Source organism: Rhinolophus ferrumequinum, chromosome 4 (assembly GCF_004115265.2).
Source record: "Rhinolophus ferrumequinum isolate MPI-CBG mRhiFer1 chromosome 4, mRhiFer1_v1.p, whole genome shotgun sequence".
Lineage (NCBI taxonomy): Eukaryota > Metazoa > Chordata > Mammalia > Chiroptera > Rhinolophidae > Rhinolophus > Rhinolophus ferrumequinum.
Window position 1 is genome coordinate 28,466,785 of NC_046287.1, and position 27,438 is coordinate 28,494,222.

The following is a 27,438-nucleotide window of genomic DNA, read 5'->3' on the forward strand; positions in this document are numbered from 1 at the left end:
CAGCAACCTAATGTTAGATAGATTTCAGGAAATGTTGAATGTGACATTACTTTGAAAAATGTGAAGTGCTATATAAGTATAGAGGCACATTTCTGATATGCAACTCTTTATTCAAAAACTGAGCCAAAAAATACAGGGAATCCTCTTTGTTTGGCTATTTATACTTTATGGAAAACTAATAGCGTTTTTTTCTTTGATGGGTGTCTGTTTTCTCTACCTTTACATAAAGATACTTGTTAGAGTTAAAATCTCAAATTGAAAAATTTTATGAATGTAGTTTATTTGAGAAGAGTAGAAATTTCAAGACAACCTCGTTAATCTATTCCTTTTCTTCTGTTTCTTCTTAGATCTATACGTATTCCATTTCTGACGTGGTTTTCTATATTCTCCACTTCCCACACCCCTTTAGAATATTAATAATAAATGCCCATAGAACTCGCATGGGTAGCATTAACTCACATGGTATCCTAAATTGAAATAAGACTAATCTCGTGCCATGAGTCTTGGATGTTAAATAACCAAATAATGATCAAAAAGCTTATCTAAGTAATTTGAGACACCCAATATGTGGCTCAGTTAATTTGGGGCCAGTTAATAAAAGCTTATCTTGCCTTAAGATCCTTGAATGTCCATAACTATTGAATCAGGACAGGTCACATTTGAAGAGTGTGGGTATAGTTTTCACAAATGGTGTAGCCCTGCACAATTACTATCTTGGGTCATGTTACCCTATGACTACCTCTCATTTCCTCTGGGATTATGTGCTAAGCAAATGCGGATAGATATTATTTCTTTGAGTTTTTCTTTTATCTTCATATGATACCAGTTCCCATTCTTGTCTCGTTTGTTATGATGTAGTGTTTCTCTCTAAATTTAGCCAATGAAGAGGAAAGTTGTCGACTAATCCGGTGCTCTGAAGGTGGCTTTTTCATTTGGAAAAGCCACACAGATTGAACCGAGACATTAAGAAGCTTATCAAGTGTCTGTCTCCTGGAGCCTGTCCAGTCTCTCCTTGCGTGGCCCAAGATGCTATCTCCATCAGTTCATGTTTCCAGTCTTGAGGTGCTCTGTCAAATTTGGAACACAAAATTAAAACTTAGTCTGTGCAGTTCATTTTAGGTAAGCTTTGTAAAGGATTCTCTTTCTCACTGGAAAAATAATTTGGAACCATACCGAGATTTTTGCGCCAAGACAAGGTCTCTTGACATTTGCTATTATTCCCACGTGCTGGAAATTGAAGAGACGTTGGCATGATTGTGAGCTTCCATCACATTTGCTTTGCTCTTATGTTCAGAATGGCCCCCAAACATTTGCTTCCATATTAGAGACGCTATTTTGTACATCAAGTGACAAATAACTGAAATTGTGCTCCTATGAAATTTGTAGTTTCTATCCCATGCGTTTCTGTGTGCTTTGTGTTTTGTTTTTGTTTTGCATTTCTGCTATGGAAGGTGTTTATTAAAATAAAAGCAATAACTTATGACAGTGCATAATGTTTGTTATAACGAATAGATAACTGACATGCTATTTTGTTACCTACTCCAAGAAGGAAAAAAAAAAAAAAACAATAGAGAGTCTCTCAAAGTAGTTGTTTACTCTTTTCATACTACTCTGATAATTGTGCCTCTATGGCAGCAAAATTTTATTTTGGTAGGTGTTCATGCCTGTTTCTTGGGACCGCTACAAAATAGAATTGATTTACGCAAGAATTTGTAGACTCTTCTTTTCTGAAACATTGGGCCTTGGTCAGAGAGAAGATTCCAATGCTAGATCATGAAACAAATGTATTGAGTACTTGCTAGGTGCAGGGCCAGGCCTAGGTACTCAGGGTACAATGGAAGACACATTGAATACCTAGGTTTTGGAGTCTAGTACGACCAACAGATTACAAAGATAGCAGCTCTTGCTTTTTTCTTCCTTTCCCTTAAAACAAGTATGATGATGCTTACAGACCTGAGTCTGAGTGCTATGGCCAGGAAATACTTTCACAAGAGTGTCCCATGTCGAGGAGTCAGCAAGAGTTAAGCAGCTACCTCTGTAGGAGAGGGGAGCAGAAGAATGCCCCTGACCACAGGAACAGCGTGTGCAAAGGTCCTGAGATGGGACAAGACTCAGGATGTGAGGAACTGCTAGACTATTGTGGTGGGAGAGTAAGGAGGGGAATGAAGAGGGAGAAAACGAGCTGCGTGACTCTAGATGAAACTGGAGAGGTGTGCAGGGTTTTCAGGGCCGTTAAGAATTCTGGACTTTATCTTAAGATGGTTGGGAAGCTTTTGAATAGTTTTAAGCAAAGAAGTGACATGATTCTGAACAGGAAAGCTACAGGGTATATTGTCTGAATTGCTACGAGACTGAGCATTTTTGAAATCTGGAAAGATGTGGAGAATGAAGTAGAAATTCTTTAGAGTTTGAGTAAAGTTAGGCGTTAGCATTTTTCAGGGGGATTCTTTAATTTAGATAAATTTGGAAATGTTTTTCTTCTGCTTGTCTCATTAATACCCTGAATTTTTTCTATGACCTCGTGAGAAATGATAGTTTAAAATGTGGGCAAACTCTTTATGATACTTAATTTACTTTGAGAACATAAGGCTTTGATATTCTCATTTATTTATAATACACGGAGCCTTGACTTTTATATAGTAACAAGTTTCATATATTCAAGTTTTGGAGCTCTTGTCAGTTTCTACTTGTGAGTTTAATTTTTTTCCCCTGTCATAGCTGTAAGATTATATTTCAAGGAGTGGTGTGTGTGTGTGTGTGTGTGTGTGTGTGTGTGTGTGTAAAAGTATTGGTCTTTTGAAATTCAGATTTATAGTGTGTGTAATCATATGCATGTGTGTGTATGTATACATGCAGTATTATTATGTGTTATCTTCCATTTTCTTAGTGTTTTTTAGATAAGTTGGATCATTAAAAGGATATTCTAGCAGTAGGAGTTGCTTGCATGTGCTAAAGATGATAATTGCAAGTATGAGGTGAGGTCTAGTCTTTAGGATAAAACAAGATACCTATTTTTAAAGAAGGTAAAGAGATCTAAGTGTGGGATTCCTACCCCTCATTGAGAAGCAGAGTTTGAGGTAACATAATATGTTCACATTTAATTAAGCAGAAGGTGGGAGGAATATTAGATGGACTCTAAAGCATCCCACCCCTAGGATAACAACATCCTTACTTTGTATTATGGGGTCCGCAGCCACTCTGCTGCTGCATGCCCAGGCACTGTGTGGAAAGCTTGTTTATGGAACTAATCCACCCATTTGCTTAGTGCTTGTTGCCAGTTTTCTTTTTTAAAGTTAGAAGCCCATTAGGGTAATATCTACATTGGTGCAGAAGAAGCTCATGCTAGTTATCTCTTCGGATTTAGTCTTGGTTCGTAAGTATGAACCAATAACCAAGTCTACTTGCTTTTTGAGAAAATTAATAGCAAGAAAAAAGACACACAGATCAACTGACTTTGTAGGAAACAAGTAACTGGGAGGATAGAGAACTTCAAGAACTTAATGTGCTCTTATTTAAGAGAGTAACACATCTTTAAGACAAGAACAGATCCCTGGGAAAATAAGCAGTCAAATCATCCTTTTTATTAGTTATTTTTAATTCCTTGAAAATTCTAAAAGAATGAGCAGGGCTAAAAAACAAGCTGCTTATCTGAATTAGTCAAAGAAATCAGAAAGGGGGTGGGAGAGAGAGAGAGAGAGACATAGAAAAGATAGGGGACATGACAGATCCCAAACCTCTAATCTTTAATAGTTTTAGAAACAGAAACAGAAAGTTGAGGGGAAGAAAGAATCAATAAATAACAAAAGAAAATTTCTTTGAGTTAAAGAAAGACAAGCTTAGCATGAACTAGGATAGATTAAAAAAATGACTTACACCTAGATATCCATGTTGAATTTCTGAAGTTTAAAAAAGATAAAATTCTAAAAATGTTCAAAGGAAGAAAAAGTTACCTACGGTGGTAACAGACCTCAGACAATTCATAAGAGATATTTGATGCTAGGTGGAAAATGAATATTGTTTCTAAAGTTTTGAAGGGAAATTGTTTTCAAACTATGATTTTGTACCCAGGCAGTCTTAAATTGTGGAGACAAATGGAAGAGATTTTTCGTTTTGCAAAGACTTAGAAAATATTACTTTATGAACCCTATTTTAAGGGTGGAAAAAAAGTACAAGGAAAAGGATCCATGAGATCTAGAACACAGTAGCCAACAAGACGGCCTAGCAGGAGCCAGGAAAGATGAAATCAGAAAATGCATTGAGGTTGAAGGCTTGTGATATTCTTAAGCTAGTGGTTAGGGTCTAGTGCCAAATAATTACCTTTCTTTCTCTTGGTTCTTTCATAATATTCAGTTCCTCAGTTAACGATACTTATTTCAAAACACTGAAGAGCCACATTTATGTGGTTTACCATCTAATGAACCTTTAAAGCTGTCTTAAGTATAGCTATGGAACAGAATGGAAATACAATAAACCTTGACCATGTAAAGTAGAACTGTCAAATCTGGAGATGGAAGTGGAAGGTAAGAGAGGGAATGTGTGCACTGCATGTTTAACCTTTGCACTCTGGTGAGTCAGCTGCCAACAAGGTGTGTTGGTTTGTCTACTTAATGTTACACTTACATACTAATTGCATAACTGTCTCCAATTCCGAAACAAAACTCCTGGAAAGTAGGTCTGGCTGTTTTGGACTTTCATGTATACTTTAGTGCTCTTCTGTGTTCAGATATTGTAATACCATCATGAAAGTGGTTTTAGAGCTTAAAAAAAACAAAACAAAACAAAAACACGTGATTTTTTGGTCAGAACTCTTAACTTTATATGTTTATTTTCTACCACCCCTCAAGATTAGTGAGTCAGAGGCCTTTTCTGCCACTGGAATAAAAGCCACATGCATTGTGTCCTTATTGGAAGAACGGTACTTAGCCTAGGTAGTACTGAATAGGAAGGATTGTCAAATTCCATTTCCATCATTCTTCTATTCAGGACCTTCTAGTGCTTTCTAATAACCCACTGGGCTCGAATTTCCTACCACTCTCTTCTTGGTCAAGGGCAGGAGTACTCTTACTGGTTATTGGTTATCTAGTCTGTCCTTCGTTTCAGGGAGGGAAAACCCACTATTTTCAGACATGAGATCATGTAGGGTGTAGAACTTGGAAGTATTTCTAGCTAGTTGTCACAGTTGACATTATGGCTGTAGTCTAAGCTGTCAAGGATCTACATGACGACATCACATCAATGACAGATTATTAGGTCATTCTTTTCCCTTGTTCTTTTTACTTGCACACAGGCTCCCTTGTCACATGCTGTGACTATTGTCACTGTCCTTAAATTTGATTTAATTCTTAGCGGTCAGGCCTAAGGGGAAAATAGTTTCTATAAAAGGGAATTTTTAAACATGCCTTTGAAGTATAATTACTGCGAAAGTTAGATTTTTTTTTTTAAATCTCCCCTGTTAACTGCAGATAGAAAGTGATTATGACTTTTGAAGTTGTAGAGATCACTCTTGTCCTAGATAACTCTGTATTTGGTTTCTGTGTGCTTAAAGCTGGCAGCTTACACCTTCAGTTTGACCAGTGATTATGTGGAAGCAAGTGGACAACCCGGAGAATTTCTCCTTCCCAGCCATCATTTTCCAGCTGTAGTTTTCGGCCATTGTTCTGGTTAGAGAAGACCCCGCAAAGGATCCAGTAGTGGCAGTGAGAAAAGCTTTTGGCACGTGGTCTGAGAAATAGAAAAGATTTAATGCTTTAATTATGATGACTAGATAGTTTAGCCAGTAAGATTACTTTAACTGTTAAGACGTAGGAAACATTTGACCTATTTCAGATCAAGAACAATTATAAAACTCTGATCCCTATGGAATAAATGTTATTTAATTTATACTCCTTTGTGGTGAAAGTTTGTAACTCGCATTCAACAAATATTAAACATTTATCTGCGAATCATTGGAGGTATATGGTCCCCTTTCAAACCTAATATATTTTAAGACTTAATCCTAATGTTGAAAGTGACTTTCTTGACTAACTGTAGGTATTATTTAAATGGATAAATGAATTTTTTTATTAGCTATTTCTTGAAGATAAATGCATTCTTTTATTAGTCATATTTTTGTAAGTTGTTACATTTTGAATACAACTGGAAGTTGAAATACTGAGTATCTACCATGTTCTGGGGTAACGTGTGTGTGTGTGTGTGTGTGTGTGTGTGTGTGTGTGTGTTGGTTACTAATTTTCAATCATTATATTTGTCATCATAGGTTGCATGAATTAGAACTGTGGGAACCGAGTCAAATTAATCTAATAGGTGTTTCCAGCTATAATTTGATGATTGAGAGACTTGAGGGTTATGGTTAACTTACCCTCTTTACTTTGTGTCTGGGAAGAGCACTCTGAACACCTGTTTCAAAGTGTAGTAGTAGGACGTCCTAGATCCCATATGCTTATTTATCAGGTCATGGAGCGCTGTGGAGAAATTAATGCTACTCAAGTTTACCCAATAAAACTAGTAGATCAGATAAGCTGCAAACCATATGTTACTGCTCCAGGGGGCTTACTCTCAGGTTGGATTCAAGTCAGCAGTGTTTACTTAATATAAACGTGTGGCCTCTCCAGAAAACTTATACCTCAGTCTATGCAGAGTGTATAAGAGTGAACCCGTAAAATACTATCTTTGCCTAAGGTCCTTAATTCCTTTGTTTAAGCTTAGTCCAAACATCTGAGTGCATCTGTGTGCCAAGCATTTCTGTAGGCTCTGAGTATGTAAAGATGTAAACCTACGAAGTTTATACTGGAGAGGATGGTTGTGAAAATGAAGGTCTTCCTGCCCTGGAGGTTTGTGGGTTTAGGTCAAAATGCTATGGTCTGGATAAAACTTCCCGCCAATATAAGGGAGAATAAAAAGCATTACAAAGAGGTGATGTCTCCCGTCCCTCCACTGATCTCAGACCGCTCTGTGACTAGTGTTAGTAAAGAACCAAGTATTTGAATTCCTCTAATTGTTTGGTTTAGAGCTGAAGCTTGTCTACCCTCTTGTGTAAAGAAAGGATAAAAACAGAAGGATGGAAAGCTTGCTTCCTTTGACCTTGCTTTTAGACTCTGTGGTAAAGAACATTATTATTTAAGAGTCAAAGTTACGACCTTAGGAGTCTGTGGTTTTAAAGAAACCATATTTTTTAAAAATGTGGCATTTGGGCCGTTTATTTCCTCTGAGATAGTTTTTGGATAAAAAAGTGAGAACTTGTCACATATTCCGATCAAAATGTTGAAGGTTCAAGGTTCAATACTTTGCCTCTAAGTTGGTAACATCTGAGTTAAATGTATGAAATTGTTTCGATAACACACAATGTAAAAATAATGCCCATCTTTTTTGAGAAGACAGGTTAAACTGCCTAAGAATTAGGGAAAATGAAACAGTAGAAAATTTCTGCACTCTGCTTTCTCCCACCTAGCTTCTAGAACATTTTTCCTCCAAATTTAGAGAATGGTTTTGTTACAATTTGCTGTGATTTTTCAGTAGTTTTTTTTTTTAATGCTTTATAGTTCGAGAATGCATGCTGTCAACTTTTGTCTTATATTCACTACAGCTTTTGTCTTATATTCAATAGGCTCTGCCTATTACCCTCTGACAAACATTTTTTTTTCTTTTTCTCGAAAGGGACACTGCAACCCCAAGATGTTACATTGTCAAGCTCCAACTCTCATACTAGCATATGGCAGGATGGAGACTGGAGCTCTGGTATCTGGATTCTTAGTCCAGTGTCCTTGTAGTCTTTTGTCGGTCTTTCTTACAATGTTAGGAAAAATTGCAGTAAAGAAGTATGCTATCAGCCATCCTTATTATGTCTCAATACCCAACATACCGTTGTAATAGAATTCTAATCCTGTGCATGTTTCAGCATGAATATGACAAACAGGTCTGTATGTTAGCCCAGGGGTTGGCAAACTATGTCCATATCTGACCTTCTACCTCGTCTTGTATGGCCCCTTTCAGATTTTTAAGTGGTTGAAAACAAATCAAAAGAATAATATTTCATGACGCATAATTCTTATGAAATTCAACTCTCCATGTGTATAAAGTTTTCTTGGAGGATAGCCACGTTCATTCATTTATGTATCATCTATGGTTGCTTCACTGCTATGATGACAGAGTTGAGTAGTTGCAACAGAGACCATATGGCCAGGAAAACCTGACATAGTTACTAGCTGGTCTTTACAGAGCACGTCTGCCAACTCTTGTGTTAGCCTGTTGTGATGTTTGACTTCCCTCGGCATTGAATACAATGGTCCAACCCTTCCAGACCACCATCTAACTCTTCTTACCGAGATCTTACCTTAAATTTCTAAAATTCCCAGTGGCAAGTAACCTTCAGTCGTTAGGGGTTTTTGTTTTGTTTTTAATTATTTGTTACAAAGTTCGTCACTTTGACATCTCTGTAAACAATACAGCAACCACACTCCAGCTATCTAAGCTTTAACTTGTAAGACATATAAATGCCCTCTACAGAATCATAAGACGTTGACACTTGCTAATATCTTCCCATGTTTTGTTTAGGCTTACGTGTTGATTAGTATTGTTACAGAGATTCGCTACTAGACTCCCCAGGCAGTCACTTTTGCTTGTCCCTTTACTGGTGGCCAGGCCATTACTACCTCACAAGTTCCTGCCTTCTCAGCATATTTATTGCTTTCTAACTTACAGATAACAGGGTATAAATACCACCTTCATCCTCTTCAGTCTCTACATTCTCACTTTTTGTCTACCTGTGTTACAGAGGAAGAAATGACCCTCCCTTTTCCGAGGCTGCCCCTTCTACCATTCCTCTTCCTTCTGCCTCATGTGTCCCTTTCCTTCTGACCTCTGGGATCTTACTTCCTCTGTTCTGTAAACTTGTCTCCTTTGGTTCTGTTCTCCTCGTTCTATAAATACGTAGGTCTCCTTTATCCTTAAAACTGTCCTCCCTTTCGTTTCATGCTCCTCAAGTTACAACTCTATTTCTTCTTTCTTTTATAGCCAAATCTCTCTAGAAAGAGTAATTTCTTCCTCATCTTATGTCTGCTTGACCTGTTAATACTGTTTCTGCTTTAACTCCTCTGTTTAATCTGCTCTCACAAATGACCAGTTGTCCTAGCCAGTAGCCTGTTTTCCAGTCCACATTCTAAAGGACCACTCTGCAGTAATTCCCACTCTGAACTATCACTTCCATGTCAAAACTCTTCTTCATCACCTGTGTTCCTTTTGGCCTCTACTGATCCTTGAGCTTCCTGAATGACCTTTGTTAGTCTCCTCTACTTATTCTCCCTTTATCCACTCTTAAATGGTCTTTCCTTATGCCTCTTTTTCTTCTTGACATTCTCCTTGGGTGAGCTCATTGTTACCTGGGGCTTCATTTAGCCCCTATTTGTTAATGTGCCCTGATCTCTTCCTCTCTAGCAGTCTTCCCTGAACTCTTACCGTGTTTCCCCGAAAATAAGACCTAGCTGGACCATCAGCTCTAATGTGTCTTTTGGAGCAAAAATTAATATATTATTATATTATATTTATATATTAATATATAACTAATATATATTAATATATAATATATTATTAAGACCCGGTCTTAATATAACATAATGTGATATGATATAATACCAGGTATAGTATAATTTAATATAATACGGGGTATAATATAATACCGAATCATATTAATTTTTGCTCCAAAAGACGCATTAGAGATGATTGTCCAGCTAGGTCTTATTTTTGGGGTAACACGGTTCCACAGACCAGGTGGCTTATGAACAGCAGACATTTATCGTGTACAGTTCTGGAGGCTAGACATCAGAGATCAGGGTGCCAGCGTGGCCTGGTGAGGGTCCTCTTCTTGTTGTATCCTTGTTACTGGGAAAATGATGTTGAATACGTCGGCTTTTTGTCTTGAAGGAATTAATTCAATCAAGACACTGAAATTTGTGCATCATGAACAGCAAAATTTTATTAGTAAAAGAAAGTATGCTCCGAGATGTGGAATGGCCTGACCCATAGAGGGAAGCAGCCTCGCCTTACATTGCATGAAGGCTTTTATTTCTATGGCTAGAATTGCCTCCCCTTTTCCCCTCTCTTGTCTCTCTCTCTCCCCCTGGGGTGCCTAGTCCTCTGGTATTTAGCAATGCATATCTTTGATGTGGGGGTATGAGTATACACATCCCCTTGATTTGGGGGTATAAGTAAACATCCCTTAGGGGACTTGAAAACCTGGACTCCTGTTGGGCTGGTAAGGAACTGATGATGATCCTGACAAACAGGATGTGCCCCCCCCTTCTCTGACTCCTCACAACATCTCTCTTTGATTTAGAGGTACCTCAGTTTTCGAACGTAATCTATTCCGAAAGACTGTTCGAGTTTTGAAACGTTCGAAAACAGTGGCACGGTTTCCCCATAGAAAGTAATGCAAAATGGATTAGTCTGTTCCAGACCTTTAAAATCAACCCTAAAACTGCAAAGTTAGCATGAATTTTACTGTCGAATTATACCATAGATCCATAAAATTGATGGCGTTCTTAAACTGAAATGTTCATCATTGGAGACGTTCGGAAACAGGCACCACTGTATGTGTAAGCCTGGAGTCCTGCTGGCAGCTGCCAGGGGCTTGACCCAGGTAGGAGCTGCAGCCAGGGGCTTTCTAACCGGACCTAGGTCTCCTTCTCCTGCTCATTTCTATCTATCTACCTACCCTATTATCCTCCCGTGGCGGAAGGGGCAGGGAGCTCTGTGGAGCTTCTTTCGTAAGGGCACTAATTCCATTCAGGAGGGCTCCAGCCTGATGACTTAAGCAACTTCTGAAGGCCCCACCTACTAGTAGCGTCTTTGGGCATTAGCATTTTAACATATGAATTTGTGGGGAATACAAACATTCAGACCATTGCACCATGATTAGAAATGTGGCCATCGTGTTAGAAGCCATTAGAAAGAGTAAGAGCAGTGCCCTCCAGGACTACCTCATCCAACTCAGATCAGCTCAGATGCTACATTACTGACAGTCAAGTTTATAGAAGTTTCGCTAAACACACTTTCAGCTGTTTTGTGAATGGCTTCTTTGATTGTAAGAAACGGTAGCATTTCAAGAGTTTGAGGAAGCTTTGTTGCCTTCCTGCAGGGTTTACTGCCACCTACTGTTCTTGGTATAATCCTTCACTTGAACTGTGCATCCAGCGCTGTAGGAACTACGGGGTTGCCCTGAAAATGAGGCCTAGCCGGACCATCAGCTCTAACGCGTCTTTTGGACTAAAAAATTAATATAAGACCAATCTCATTTTAATATAAAACCGGGTATATAATATAATACCCGGTCTTATATTAAGTTTTGCTCCAAAAGACGCATTAGACCTGATGGTCCAGCTAGGTCTTATTTTCGGGGAAACATGGTAGCTCATCCTAGATGGTGGGCTAAACTCCTGTTTAACTAGTTACCCCAATCACTGGTCTCAGTCATTAGTAATATAAAATCATTTAGCTGGAAACCAGAAGATTCGCACACATAAAGGTCGGCAACTTAGCAGTTACTAGGAAGTATTAACGAAGTGCTCCTACCGGTTGGTGTATTTCTTCATGGAGCCTCTAGCTGGGCTGAAATGCCTAGACTAACCTGTGTTTTCAAATAAATTATAGTAAGTTTAACAAATGGGACAAAATCATTTAGATGTCAAGGAAGCAATGGTAGAATAGTTTGAAGTAAGGAAATATTAGTGAACTTACCAAGATTTTGACCACATTCAACATGTATTGATTGCATCCTGTGTGCCAGACATTGTGTTAGGTAGATACTGAGCTGGCTACCTCCCTAGTGAGAAGGACGAGTGAAAACAATGGTTTCCCAAATATATTATAGTGTGGCTTTATCTTTGAACTCTTTTACCTTGATACAGTACTGACCTTTTGAGGATTACCATTTAAGATTTTCATTAGATCAATTACTTTTTTCCTTTTATGTGAATTGTCCTACTGCTTTCTTAAATTTGATTTTGATTATATGCAGGGACATATATTCAACAAAAATTTGAATATATATTGTGTTTACTGTGCGTCTTAGTAAAGATGATCAAGGCATAGTAGGAATGGCATTGTTTCTGGGAACTGTTTTTGTGGCCAAAAGAATAATTTTCAGTGTGGAGAATTAAAGAAATTTAGATTCTTCCTTAAATCTATCATGCCGCCTGTCCTCTGTCATTTTTCATCACTTGATGTTATCACAGGAGCATTTATCAAATCCATTTTTGGGGGTGGGGTCATATTTTGCTTAATGACATACAAAAATAACTACACAGATACGTTATTTTTTAAGTCAGGCAACTTAGAAGATGTACAGAAAATAAATTAATAGACCTTTAGACAGTGTCAGGTTATTATTTTTTTTTTTTGCAGGAAGATGAGGGATCAGTCCACAACTTAGTAATTTGTAACATTTATCTCAATAGAAAATGCTCATTAGACAAGGAGCCAAAGTAAAAAGTTGAACCAGTATGAGCATATTCTTAACAAGGGAGTTTTGGAAACGCTTCAGAGATGGTCATGGCATAGATGGCTAATGAGATGGTCTGCAGTACCTTTCAGATCTTGTGTGTGATGGAAAGGCATGCGGTAATTTAATGGGAAAAGGTAACAGTTAAAATACATGACTAACAACTTTGGCACTGATGTTCAAAACAGACTTGCTGAAGGTTGTGCTGGTGGCTAGAAGTTCATGGAAGAGGTTGCCGCAATCTGGTGAGATGTGGCGAGTGTCTTACCAAGGCAGATGTGGTAGAACTGCAGAGAGCACCCAGAAAGCAGTGTCCTGGAGGCAGTGTAACTTAAGGCATTTGGGAAAGAAAACCTTGCCAAGTAGGATAACGAAGTTTAATCGGTGCATCATTCTGTGTGGGCCCAATTCTCTGCTATTCTAGGGGTTGCAATTAAATGAAAAAATACAGAGTCCATGCCACCTCCAAGTTTGAGAAGCCCCTTACTTATAGCTAGAACTTCGGAGTAGGAGTATAGGAAAATGTCACTGTTGTTCAGAAGTTTATCACGTGTTTTCTCCTTTAGCAAAGTTGTCTTCCTCCTTTCTTAGGTTCATTGTGATTATCCCTGAGCCTCAAATAATTTCACATCCTTATATGAAAAAAAAGAATCCATTGATTGTTTGGAAAACATAAAATTGCCCTATGAGAAGTGCTTTCTGTTTGTCTTATTCTCTATGAAAATGCTTCCTGTTACACTTCTTCAGCTACAGAGTGAAGAATAAGTAGGATGTGATGGCTTCCGCTCCTTTCCTCTCTCCTCCTCCACCACGACCTTGGGCGCCAGTACAGCATCTTTGTTTTGTTAGCTTGCCCGCAATAACCCTCCTCCCTCTTCTTAACAGCCTCCAAAGCCAGGAGACAATGTAGAGCATTCTTTCTCGCCATAGATGCTAATTGTGTGCCTAGTTGGGATCTTGCTGTCATAGCCACAATCACTGTGCCATTGTGCTGTGAGGCTGGGTCACTGTAGTTACTGTGCAGAGAAATGAATGCTGTTTACTTGGGGTGCGTCGTCGCCTGCACCTGTGAGTGAGAACACGCAGTCACTGTAATTTGCCTGGCGAGTGATCACGCTGGTATAAAATAACATCATCTGTGAAGCGAGTTAGCAGTCACAAAGGACTGTTGATCTTTTTTTAATATAGAATTTTTAATGAGAAACTTTGAGTAATAGAGATGGACGATATGAGAACAGCTACCTAGTGTGTGTTTCCAAGTAACCCTGTTTTTCCGTGTATTTGGGGGTCGGAGGTACTTATCTAGAAGTGAAGGCGCTGGGAATGCCAGCTCTGCCAGTCCCTGCTCAGCTCAGACTGAGAAGAGTGCTAGCCACGGTTGCATATTGGATAAGTGATGTGACTGGTGTCAGTTAGGAACCAGGGTGGCAGTGTTCCCTTAAGGAAATTGAAGAATTCTGAAAGCGTAATCATTGTGAAAGGAGACGTTTCCTTGCCTCGTTCTTTCACTTAGGTAAAGAAAAATGTATTTTTTTATGTGGTGGTTGGAATGGGATAGTACTTAAATCTCAAGAATTCTTGCTGAAGTAAAAGGAAACATTTTGCTCTTTGTAAATAACCTTGGTGATATCTTGCAAGGATTTTAAGAATCCCGACTTAGAGCTGATTATTTTCTTGACTACCTACATCCCATAGTTTCTTTCTCTCCATCCCAATGCCCATTTTTAAACACTTCATCCGTTTGCCGGCTCATTAACATTGCTCATTAAAAGTAATTTGGGGAATGCATTTTAAAGTAGTTCTTTTTATATGTGTTTCTTCAGGTTCTGTCAAATTTCCAGCGAATATAAACCTATTTATTGTTTAAAGTGAAGTTTAACCTAATTTATATTTTGAATTTATTCTCTCTCATCCTGCTTAGTACACGTCTAAATTATTGCTTTTGAGGAAAGTGGATTTTGACTAGCACAGTAATCTGCATCTCTTGAATGGAGAATAAGTGATGTTTCGTGTGACTTACTCAATTTTTTACAGTTTGGAGTCTTTTTCATCATCCCCAAAACTTAGAAATAGCAAGGGGTTGGTAATTTTGGAAGGGGGTAATGCATTAATTAGGCCAGGTGAGCCATAATGTAAGAATTAGATTCTGACATTAAATCATCTGCCCATTGCAGGTAAAATTCTTTTTTGTTCCTTATTTTATAGTATTAAAGTAAGCATATGTATAATCATACCGTCAAATGTTATATAAATAGTATATGTTCAATACAGAAAATTTGGAAACTATTTTTTATAAAAAGCAAAAAAATCCTACAGATCAATTAGTCTGTATAGCTGCCATTAAAAATAGCTGTCATTAAATTTTGATGTGTGTGCCCTTCTGTGATTTTGTTTCATTTTTCCATAAGTCTGGTTTGGGACTCAAGGCCATTCAGAAACACAGCAGTCATTTCAAATTTCTTCCATAATTTAAGAACAAGTTTCCATAAAAATTTTTGATCAACATTTTCTGATATTAAATGGGTTAAAAATAAACCTCAGGAAAAAAAAATACAAGTCTGTGTGTAGTACTAAGAACATTTCCCACAGTTTGTAAAGATTGTGAGTTTCTTTCAGTTTTTCTTTTGACTCGAGCTTTATATTATCACAAAATACTTAAATCTTTGTGCAGAAATAGAAAGTAGAAAACATTTCTAATAATAGAAATTTAAAACAAATTTTCATTGTTATACGGGTATATTGGCTTTAATCAAAGTGAGACTGATTGACTTTTTCTTGATGGAGTTATAAATAGGACCCTAATTCACAAATTGCCTTTGTTAGTTTGCAAATTTTCCCTTAGATAAATGGAAGTCAGTTAAGATATTCTTATGAAACGTGGCTTTGTCTTTTCATTTTTTTAACCACTTCCCTTTCTCCCTCTGGCAAATCAACATCTGCTTCCGTATAGCTAATTGCTGCTGTTTATTTTCTGCTTCTGTGACAGCTAGCCGATGGCGGAGTCTCTTCTCTTCAAATGTCTCACTGGCTTTTCCTTATAGTCCTGTTGCAAGACTCAGTCCTTATAGCAATGGCATTAATACACCCAGCTTCTCTAAAACCTCAAATAAAGCAATACTAACACCTGAAAGAACAGGTAATATTTCAACTTCTTGACTAGCTGCTTGCTTTGTCATTCAGTCACTAAACACAGCTTAAATATCCATCTTTCACTGAAAAGCTTGAGGGTCATCTTATCATAATGGAGAGTTTGTGCTGCACAGTTACTTTGGGTACCAAAAGGGCCAGCATTGATTTGTACTTGAACTCCATTAATCTGCTTTTAATTGTGTATAGTAGGCCATCTTCCCTAGTTAGCAAAAACATGCCTACCGTGTTTCCCCGAAAATAAGACCTAACCGGAAAATAAGTCCTAGCATGATTTCTCAGGATGACATCTCCTGAACATAAGCCCTAATGCGTCTTTTGGAGCAAAAATTAATATAACACCCGGTCTTATTTTCGCGGAAACACAGTATATAGTTATGTTTTCAAATGCCTAATGTACTTTGTAAAATTAAATGGCAAATGTGATTCAAGTACTTTTTATTATGATTCAAGAATATAAGTTTATTATATATCTTGTTCCTGGTAGCTTTTCATGCAGTCAAGGCTACATAGAAAAAGACAGCCATAGAAGATTTTTATAAGATGCAGGTCCCACCATTTCCTTATTTGACTCAGCTTTAGTGTGATTCCAGTCCTTTGGGCCCTTTCTTCCTTGGTTCTCTTATTTCAAGCCATTGCCTTTTCACTTTCATGAATTATTACAAGTCTCCTGTGACTCTTCTACTCTCAATTATGAATGCTTTGTATATGCTTCTGTGTATGTATGTGTGCCTTTTATATGTGGTATTCATTTATAGTACTATTTAAAACATAGACCAGATTAAAATTTAATTTTAAAATATGCAGTAATTACTACCAGAGACCAGCATATCTGATTATTAATTGAAAGTGAACTTGTATTCTCATACAATATGTTTAGATATACGGTTAGCTAATGGGATTCAGATTCTGGCATTCATTTTTTTCGTTGTTGTGATAAAGAACAAAACATGAGGTATATCGTGTTAACAGGTTTTTTTTGTTTTTTTGTTTTTTTTTTTTAGTGTATAGAACAGACTTTTTTTTTAATTGTGAAAATTGAATTTGAAAAAGTAAATGGTTTTGTATATATGAATTATAAACACATGAAAATGTGTGTATTGTCTCACCATTAAATGGTGATATGTTGATTGTTTTTTGGTGACAGAAAACAGGACAAAAATTTCTGGGTTTTGATAACATGAATTATAAAGCATAACTAGATATCAGTTCTTTAGACTAAATAATAAACATTTGTCTTTTAGGTTACACCTCCAGGGGCTCCCCTCTCAGTCCCCAGTCATCTATAGACAGTGAGCTCAGTACTTCAGAATTGGAAGATGATTCTATCTCCATGGGATACAAGTTACAGGACCTCACTGATGTGCAGATCATGGCGCGTCTGCAAGAAGAAAGTATGTTCTTTTCATACTATAAAACTTTTTTAAACTAGAGGCTTCTATATGAAATACAAAGGTATGGGGAGTTTTCAGTATTTCTTCCCAGGTAATGGGCAAACAATTAGATTCTTCCTCTCATACTATCCAACTTTGTAGGTGGAGCAATTAAATGCTTCTCACACTCTCATGAGCATTGTAAGGTGTTAGGACATACGCTGACCAAAATACGAGATTGGCCAATTAAGTTCGTGAACTCATCCTAGACAAAGTGCTACATACGTCATTGCTGAATATCACTACGGTCACCTTCGAAGTACTCTCCTTGGGAAGCTATGCACCGACACCAGCACCCAGTCCACCCTTCAAAGCAACTTTGGAACTCTTTTTCTGGAATGGCCATCAGAGCTGTCATTGTATTACCCTTGATGTCCTGAATGTCATCAAAATGTCTTCCTATCAATATTTCCTTTATCTTCAGGTAAAGAAAGAAGTCATTGGGGGCCAGATCAGGTGAGTAGGGAGGGTGTTCCAATACAGTGATTTGTTTACTGGCTAAAAACTCCCTCACAGACAGTGCCGTGGAAGCTGGTGCATTGTTGTGATGCAAGAGCCATGAATGGTTGGTGAAAAGTTCAGATTGTGTAACTTTTTCACGCAACGTTTTCAGCACTTCCAAACAGTAAACTTGGTTAACTGTTTATCCAGTTGGTACAAATTCATAATGAATAATCCCTCCGATATCAAAAAAAGGTTAGCAATACCGTTGCAACAGGTTCACGAACTTAATTGGCAGATCTCATACATGGATAGAAGGACATTGCTAGTACAGCCACTGTGGAAACGGTCAGTTTCCTAAAAACTAAACATGCAATTTCCATAAGGCCCAGCAAGTTTCACCCTTGGGCTCCCAGCTCAATGGAACATTGTGTTTACACAAAAACTGGTACAGGAATGATCATAGCAGCTTTATTTGTAATAGCCCAAAACTGGAATGAACCCAGATGTCCTACAGTAGGTGAATGGCTAATCAAACCCCTGGTACGCCATATCAGGGGTACTACTCAGCAGGAGAAAGGAACGGGCTGCTGGTGAGCACAGCAGCTTGGATGACTCTCCAGGGAATTCTGCTCAGTGAAAAAAGGTGATCCCAAGAGTATAATTCCATTTATATAACATTTTGGAATGACAGTTTCCGAGATGGAGGACAGATTAGTGGTTGCTACAGATTAGAGAAATGGTGTGGGATCTGAGGACATAGGTGGATGTGGCTATAAAAGGGCAACACAAGGGATTTCTGTATTTTTTTGTGGGTTTTTGGAACTGTTCAGTATTTTGACACTAGTGGTAGACATTTGATCCTACTGGTGATACAATTATATAAAACTTAATACTGACATTCATGCATGAATAAAATTGGGAAAATCTAAATGAGATGGGTTTGCATCACTGCTAGTATACTGGTTGTCATAGACTTCTCCAATTTGGCAGAATGTTAGCAGTGGGGGAAAGTGGACAGAGTACACCAGGGATCTCTGTATTATTTCTTAGAACTGCATGTGAGTCTATAGTTATCATAATAAAAATTCAATTAAACTGCCTTGATTTACTTCTCAGGGTAAATAATTATGGAAGAGAAGATCATTGGACATGGGACAGTTTATCCCTGGTTCTGCAACAAAGTTACAAGAAATAATCTGGGAATGAACTACTTCAAGGATTTTAATGACATCAAAATGCACGATAAGATGTAGCTCACAGAACTGGGCTTGGCTTGTCCTGGAGTTATCTTTTCAGGCCAACATAAGTGGCAACAGCCTAGTATCATTTGAGCATAATGATTTCCTGCTTTCAAAATTAGTCAAGGCTACTATGAGAAACATGATAATGCTTATGCAGAATTTAGTAAGATACATTGTGAGGGGAAAAGTGATATTTTTATGTCATTATTTAGTAACAGTAAATTAACAGTCACTCTAAGTCTCTATGGCTAAAAGATTGGATGTCAGTTTTCAGAAGTTAAGTGGTTAGGGATAGACTACTTTTAAAAAAAATATGGTATTGCAATGAAATGAAGAACTAGAAACTTCCAGTTTGACTCTTTTTAGATGGTTGTCATTTAGGATGACCCAAAACTACTGCAGTACTGAAGTGTCAGTATGCTTTGACAAAGATAATATTAGTAGCAAAAAGAACAAATGAGAGGTGACCTTGTTAGAAAAGACTTGCACTGCACGTTTTGAACTTTCCTTTGACTTTCAGAGTTGTGGTGGGGAGCAGGAGGAGTTCCTACGGCTGCAGAGATTTGCTTATTTTAATTGTCTAACTCACAGCGAAGTATTTATGACGACGATGAATAGGTTTTCCTAAGTAGCCTTCCTAGGTCTCCTTCCAGACTTTAGGAAGGATCATTTGGGGAAATTGACAGACATTGATTGAGGAATTGTAGCAGTACAATGGTTAATGTTCGCTGCAGTTGGGACAACCTTTTTGCAAAACAGAACGGTAATATTAGACATCTGTTTGGTAGATAAATGTATCTTTTCTTGGGATTTAATAAACTAAGAATGAGATAATGGGTCTCCATTTGAATCATTTGGCACAAATTTTCCTGTAATATTTGATAAGTTGGAACTTAATTTTGCTGTATTGAAATGCCTCATAATATTGTTTCGTGTTATTTTATAGGTCTCAGGCAAGATTATGCTTCCACTTCAGCATCTGTGTCAAGACACAGTTCCAGTGTGTCATTGAATTCAGCAAAAAAAGGGACATGTAGCGATCAAGAATTTGATCGATTCAGTCTGGAGGATGAGGAAGAATTTGATCATTTGCCACCACCTCAGCCTCGTCTTCCAAGATGTTCACCTTTCCAAAGAGGAATTCCCCACTCACAGACTTTCTCCAGCATTCGGGAGTGCAGGCGGAGCCCCAGCTCCCAGTATATCCCTTCAAATAATTATCAGCAGCCACAGTATTATTCACCTCAAGCCCAGACTCCAGATCAGCAACCAAATAGGACCAATGGAGGTAGCTTACGATGCGCTTTTGGTGTCTGATGTGCATTGGTCTTTCGTGCGTGCTCAAGAAATGCTTTTCAGGTCAATGACAATAACTGGTAAACGTTCCCAGATTTATTAAGTACATCCTCGTGACCTGATCAGTTTGGTCCGAATTTAAATCTGTAATTGACGATTTCTGATCACGTGTCCCAGATTTACAGACTTAACATCTTCAAGAAAACCCCCGTGATGTGGTTTTCTGGCCCAGCATGAGTCATAAGTGGGGGAGCACCTTTGTGTTGTCTCTAGTTCCGCTGTACGATGGGCAGGGTTGTGCACGCTGAGGAATCTGTAGTAGCTCCGTGGAGCCCAAGGCGCCGAGCTGCAGCTTTCCTCACCTTTCCCACAGCCTCCAGTCTCTTACTGCCTGTCAGCACAGAGTGAGGGATGGGCAGCATGGACGATGATGCTTGGAGAGGATGCTGCTTGTCACATCCAGGTTTAGAGGAAGTTGGGATGTGTCCTTCCCTCTGCTTCCTGACATCTAGAATTCAGGTTGTGTAGCAGTAGGAAAATGGAGGCTGGTATTTGGCATGTTAATGGGAAGTGGATCTGCCCTAATGTCAACATGGGTTGGAACGTGTCATTCTCTTTTGTGGTGTGTTTTGTTTTGTTTTGTTTTTCCTATCTCCCGTCTTCATCATTTGTCTTCTTTCTCTACTCCCAAGAGTTATACTCCTTGACTTTGCAGAAACTATAGGGAGACCCATCATGTGCTATTCTAAGCCTGGTATGTTTTTTGTGCTAACGATCAGTCACACAAATCCATGTAATGTGGAGCAACAAACCATATGTATGCAGGGATAGCTTCTAACTTCATAGCACCATTGCTCAAAGCTGGGGACAGAAGTGCTCGAGCAGGTTGTTTTATAATATTGCAAGGCCAGATACAAATTATATTTGTGATTCTCTGTTAACCATGTTTTTAGTTTTTACATTACTGTGTACTTTCATTCATGCTAATTGAGAGGTCATTTGAAAATATTGAAAAATTTAGTCTTAATTTCTCTCATTTTGTACCCTCAGATTTCAAAGTTAAAAGAAAAGCATGGCAGCCAAAGAATGTCATAGTGACTATTTTAGTAAAACTCATAATATCAGGAAGACAGTGTATTCCATGAGCTCAGTGAAAGTCCTAGCCTTCCTAATGTTACAGTTAAGGGAGAGGGCACCGAGTGGTGTTTCTCTAAAGGTTGTGTTGTCAGATGTCTTAGAACATCACATCCTAGTTGTCAGACAGGTGCTCGCTCTGCGTCTCGATTAGTACTGTCAATGGGGATCCTTGTCTTGCCTTAGAAACGTGGTTTTGCCTTACGTTAAACACCCGTATGAAAAGGACTGGGTTTCCCTGAGCCTGTGCTGTGATGGTTCTCATTAGGAAAGTGGAGAAGATCACAGCGTCGTGTCCCACTGTGGTCATTTTGTTCCTCAGCAGTCTGGTCTCCTGCAAAGGAAAACGGAGCGCAGTAGCAATGTTCTGAGTTAGACTTCTGATGATTTGCCCAGTGGTTGAGAGCACAGGCTCTGAAGTCCAACCGGTCCTGTCCTGCCACGGAGCTGTCACAGGTTCCTCATGGCTCGCAGCACTGCTGCTCCTGCCTATCGATTTTGTGAACAAAATCTCTCTCCTAGAGAACTTAGGTATAACTTCTCCTAACCTAAGGGAAACGAACGACGATCACTGGCACATTACCAGGAGTAAATGACAGGGAATAAATGTCTCTCTCTCCTCTGCCACCCCCTTAAAAAAAAACATGAGTTAGATATCAGAGCCTTCATTTGTTATCACGGAATATTATTTGAACATCATTGTGAGACAAGAATGGTAACTATAAAACTAATCTGTCTGATATGTTTCTAAATTACCAAAATAATATAGATAGGAGGAAATTATTGTTGAATCATTGATGCATTTTGAAATAATTAAAAATAAACCAGAAATGCATTATTTATATTTACTGCTTCCATAGCTTCCACACTGCCTAGGTTCAAAAGAGACAGCTCTTAAAAGTTGTTAGAATATTTCTAAGAGATCATAGAATTAAAAGAGGCACATTGGGAGTAATTTGCCAGGTATGGAAAATGACGAAATCTTGCAGAATCCTTACTACTGTGTTTCCCTGAAAATAACATCTAGCCAGACAATCAGCTCTAAAGTGTCTTTTGGAGCAAAAATTAATATAAGACCCAGTATTATATTATACCCGGCATTATATTATGTTATATTATTATTATATTGTACTCGTCTTATATAAGACCCGGTCTTATGTTATAGTAAAATAAGTGTTTGCTCCAAAAGGCACATTAGAGCTGATTGTCTGGCTAGGTCTTATTTTCGGGGAAACGCAGTAACTGTAACTTCTAGGGTGTGGCAGGGGTCGTTGGCACGATGTAATCAGGGTAGCCCAAGGTTCCCGCTGGGCCCTGTATGGACTGGGAGGCTAGAGCTAACTGGTAGTAACTGAGCATCCCCTTTATTCCCTAAGATTCTTGAGTCTTTGTTCCAGAGTGGTGAGCCTTGCTGCTGCTTTCACATGAGGAAACTCCTGTGAAATCTTTCCTTGATCTCTTCCTCCCGTGTCCTGCTGCTTCTTAGGTCTTGAGGATAGATTGCTGATTTATTGTGAAGACAGAAATAGAACATTATTTAAAGTATATGCGGCCAGTAAGATACCCCAAGTTGTTTGGCAGGAAAGGGGGCCTCATTTCCAGTTGTTCTTTGGACACAACGTGGGGATCATAGCTTAGCTCCCAGAGGAGAAGTGTTCTAAGTATTTGAGACACACTTGGAAGCCTTTAAAGAGTATATTTCAGCTTTGTGAAACTGACTTGATGCTTAAATATGAGTAAAGATAGGTTTTAGAGATGGATACATCTGGATTAACAGGTTAGAGACACAGCAACCAAGTCTAATGTGTGAACCTTTGATTGGATTGTGGTTTAGGGGGAAAAGAGTATGAAAGACATTCTTGAGATAGCTGGAAAATTTTGTGTATGGGTTATTAAAAGCTATGGTTAATGTGTGTACATGTCATGACAGTATTGTGATTCTATAGAATTTTCTTAGGAGATACCTAAGATTTCAAAGTACCTGAGAACCTTCAAGTTTCAAATTTAAAAGAAAACAGTGGCAGGTAAAGAGTGTCACAGTGACTAATTCATTAAAGCTCGTAGTACCAGGAAGACAGTGTTTAATGAAAGACATAGCCTCATATTAAAGTTGAAGGAGAGGGCATTTAGGGTTAGTGTCAAGAGGCCTGTGGCTTTTCCCTTTATCAACAGCAGACGAATGTGTACATATGGAGATGAATTACATATGGCAAAGTGAAAACTCCCGTGTTTCCCCGAAAATAAGACCGAGTCTTATAATAATTTTTGCTCCGTACGATGCATTAGGGCTTATGTTCAGGGGATGTTATCCTGAAAAATCATGCTGGGGCTTATTTTCTGGTTAGGTCTTATTTTCGGGGAAGCACGGTTGTATATGTAGGTGGGAAACACATAGATGTTTATGGTACTATACAACACTTCTACATATATGAAAACTTATAATGAATAGTTGGGAAATTTTTTTAAACTATAGAAACTCACTTCATTTTCTAAATAACATACAGTTATTTCCCTGTGCCTTCCTGCTGCTTAAATAGATACAAAGTGATTTAGTCCCGTACTGTGTTGATAGAGGCCCACTCTTTCATGCCAGTCATTGTGATGTTCAGAAGACCCAGCTGTAGGCCCTACGACTTTAGCCCTCCTCTCTTACTTCCTCTCTCCTACCGTGCATACACCCTCTGCCAGCACATATATACATAATAGTTGCGGAATGTTTTAAATGCCTGCTGCTTGAGCATAGGAGCTTTATTAGGAATTTAGGAATATAAGACATGGTTGGTAAAAATAGGCCTCGAGGTGATTAGGAAAATGGTTAAGAAATCTAATAGTCATTGGCAGTATTTGAGCATTATTACTCTAGAAATACTCGTATGCACAGGGAGTAAGGAAGTTGTGTAAGTGGTAGACACCTCAGCTAGGTGGTATACAGAAACTCTAAGGAGGGGATGGTTGTGCTGATTCTTTAATAATTAGTAAAAATTAGATGGATATAATACTTTTTCTGGTCTCCTGTCATCATGCAATTTCGTATACAGGGCTTCTTTGAATAAGCAGTGCAGAATGAGCAGTGCATGTAAAGGAGGAAAGAATTTAGTTTTGCTCTTGAACACATTTTGGGTTACTATTCACATATATCATTTGTTTTCTGATTTAGCTTGAGAGAAAAAGACCACAAAGTTAGTGTCCTGATTAGTGTTTCAGGGCATCTATTAATAAGGATAAAAGTATCTCATAGAGTTGGAGGTGTGTGAATTACATGAGATACTACAATGGTATGTGGTTCTCCAAAGTTCAACCCAGTCTTTCAAAATGTTATTCTTTAATAATTTCTCTCATTTGGGAGAAACGAAACTTAATGTTAAATTTTCGTTTTCCCCCTTAGGATTGATAATGGAAAAATAGATTGAGACACACTGGCCTAGGCTATAAACTCAGTGACAGACAGCCGAGGACTGTATCTAATGCACTGGTGTCCCCAACAGCTTCTGGCACACCTGTCACGGAGTATATCACAATCAGTATTTGTTCCCTTTCTCATTCATTCACTCCACAAGGTGGGGAGGGGTGTCCGAGTGTGTGTGTGTGTGTGTGTGTGTGTGTGTGTGTGTGTGGTCTCACTAAGCCATGCCCAGGAGCCTGGGCTTTCAGATGAAGGTGAGGGAGTAATTGGAGTGTTTTTAGAAGGTGACTAGATGTGTGCTTGTTCTCTGAGAACAGTGGAACTGGCTGGCTGGAAGATGGATTTGAGGAACAAGTGCTGGGAGACAAACCAGTTGAGAGGATTTTGTGAAAGTGTGTGTGATAAATAATGAGGTCCGAACTAGGTGTTAGTGGAAGATTCATTAAATATTTATGAGGCAAAATTATGAGGATTTGGAGTCAAGGGTGGAGAGGGGACGTGAATCTTAGGAGATACTCCAGATTTCTGGATTAGGTCTTTTGGTAGACAGGGCTACTATCAACAGATGTAAATGATGTAGGAGCTGTGTGTGTGAATCCGGGTTTGTACTTGAATGGGTTTTGGCTTAGTGTTCAAATATATCCTTTGTGTTCTGAGCTTCAGTGACCTGATATATGTACTTTAGTTTTTTCTGGTTTGGGGGAGGTCTGTGAATAAAGAGAAAACTAACTTGTAGTGTTGCAGTCTTGCCGCTGATTTTACCTCTCAGCAAGAGATCTGTGCGTGACTCTCTGCTGCCCCTTAGTGGCAGAAAATGTACTTAGCAAGGACAAAGAAATGGAAGCACTGAAGTCTCCAAAGGTTTGGTGGCTGGCATACTCACGGTAAAACGTTGCAGAAGTTAATGTGGTCATGTTGATGTGATCAGTGACTCTCTCGAAACATCTCAAGTTATAATTTTAATAATTTCTTCCATTTTGATATGCTAGCAAAAGATTCAGTTAGTGTGGGCTTTGACTCCTCTAGGTTTTTTTGTTTTTGTTTTTTTTAACATGTAACAATTGCTAGTGTTCTTTTCAAAAAACTAAATGGGTGTAAGATTATTGTCTAATCTCACTTTAACACAATTTTATCCATTTATTATATGGGAACAAATAACTGATTAGCTAATTCCACCTCTTTTCATAGACCTTGTGTTTTCTTTTAACAGTCTGTTTGGTGGAACCTTTCTGAGATAGTGTGTTTTCCTATACAGAGTGTTAATTCTGTTAGTTATAATTCATAATGTTGAGCAAAATATGATTTACAAATTGTATTTACTTTTGAAAGCTAGTTGTTTTAATTGGCGTGAAATTTATGATTTTTAACTCGATAAAATTTTTTTCTCTTCTAGACAAGCTCCGAAGAAGTATGCCTAATCTAGCCCGGATGCCAAGTACAACCGCTGTTAGTAGCAATGTGAGTTCTCCAGTCACCGTGCGAAATAGTCAGAGTTTTGACTCAAGCTTGCATGGCGCTGGGAATGGAATTTCAAGAGTACAGTCTTGTAGTAAGTACACGGTTTTTATTTTTTTTTGTATTTTTTAATTAGCTGTAACAACATTAGGAAAATATCTTACTATTGTTTGTTCTTTTTGTTTTCCTTGAGACCACTACTGGGAACTTTTCCTCTTGTGACTTTCTTTTTAATAATTCACCATTACAATTGAGTAGTATTTTTACTGTGCCTATGCTACCAATTAATAATTAGTAAATGATATGTAATCCTTTATAGCTAAGGGTAGCAGTAGAAGCACTAAATGGTAATTTGTCCACTCATCATACAAAATAATCTGTTTTCGTTGTGGATCTGCCTCTTCCTGACTACCTACTTGATATCCTTACTCTGAAGAAAGCACTTATTTTGTCTACCTGTTACATTGGTGTTGTTTTTAACCAGCCTATAGCTTTTTTCCTCAAAAAAAGAAGTTATTTTAGTGTGTCCAAAGTAGTTATTTATCTGCTCATTTTCAGCTTACACATGGTCTGCCACTCATTCTCTATACATTTTACCCAGCAATGAGCAGTGCAATGACTGTTCAATCCAGTGCTCATGTTTTGACTTTGTGTGGGAAATGGTGGTTATAGGTCTACCCCCCCAAACCCCCCATTCCTGCTCATGCTGTCTATATGGGTGGTTGGAGTTAGGTCTGAGACTGACCCCTGGGAAGCAGACTCAAGGTCACAGTCGTCGTATTGATATGCCCAGTGGGAGGCCTGAAGTGTGTTCAGAGTGCTGGCCTGGAGCCACTAACCAGATGATGTCCAAGGCTGCATCAGAGTGGTTTGTAGCCCTTCTCCCTCAGGTCAAATGGTATTTCCCCAACACGTGATGGTCTTTCATTTCTTTATGTCATAGTTCCTATAGACAAAATGCCAACATTTACTCTACATGAGGAACAGTGCTAACTCATTTATATCCATTTCTTGTTTAGCTTCAACAACCCTATGAGGTAGTTTCTGTTGTTGTTCCCATTTCTCAGGTGAGGAAACTGTTTTAAATAGGTTAAGTAATAGTTTGTCCAAGACCATGCAGGTGAAGGAACAGAGATGGAAACAGTTCTGATGACCCCAGAGTTTATGCTTTTAACTAATGTGATATTCTGACTCTGACATGCTGTTCTTTTATTCCCTTCTTCAACCAGTTTACTCTTATTTGCCTTTATAATACAGCCCAAATACCACTCTCTTTGAAAAGGTTCCCTTGATGACCCTAATAGACTCCCCCTTGCGACCCAAAACATGTCTAGAACGGATTAGTTTTTGGTGCTTATGGCTGTTATTCAGTCTGCCATCTGAGTACTTTGCTGT

General features: G+C 38.4%; 1 protein-coding gene across 2 annotated transcripts in view; it reads left to right on the plus strand.

Moving 5' to 3' along the window:
• SLAIN1 (SLAIN motif family member 1) overlaps window positions 1-27,438 on the plus strand; it is a 57,298-nt gene that overhangs the window by 21,629 nt on the left and 8,231 nt on the right. For both annotated transcript variants that reach the window (XM_033105120.1, XM_033105121.1), the window contains 3 exons: window positions 16,882-17,031; window positions 19,702-20,043; window positions 25,982-26,137. In XM_033105120.1, the coding sequence (XP_032961011.1) occupies window positions 16,882-17,031; window positions 19,702-20,043; window positions 25,982-26,137 (648 nt within the window). The remainder of the gene's footprint in view (window positions 1-16,881; window positions 17,032-19,701; window positions 20,044-25,981; window positions 26,138-27,438) is intronic.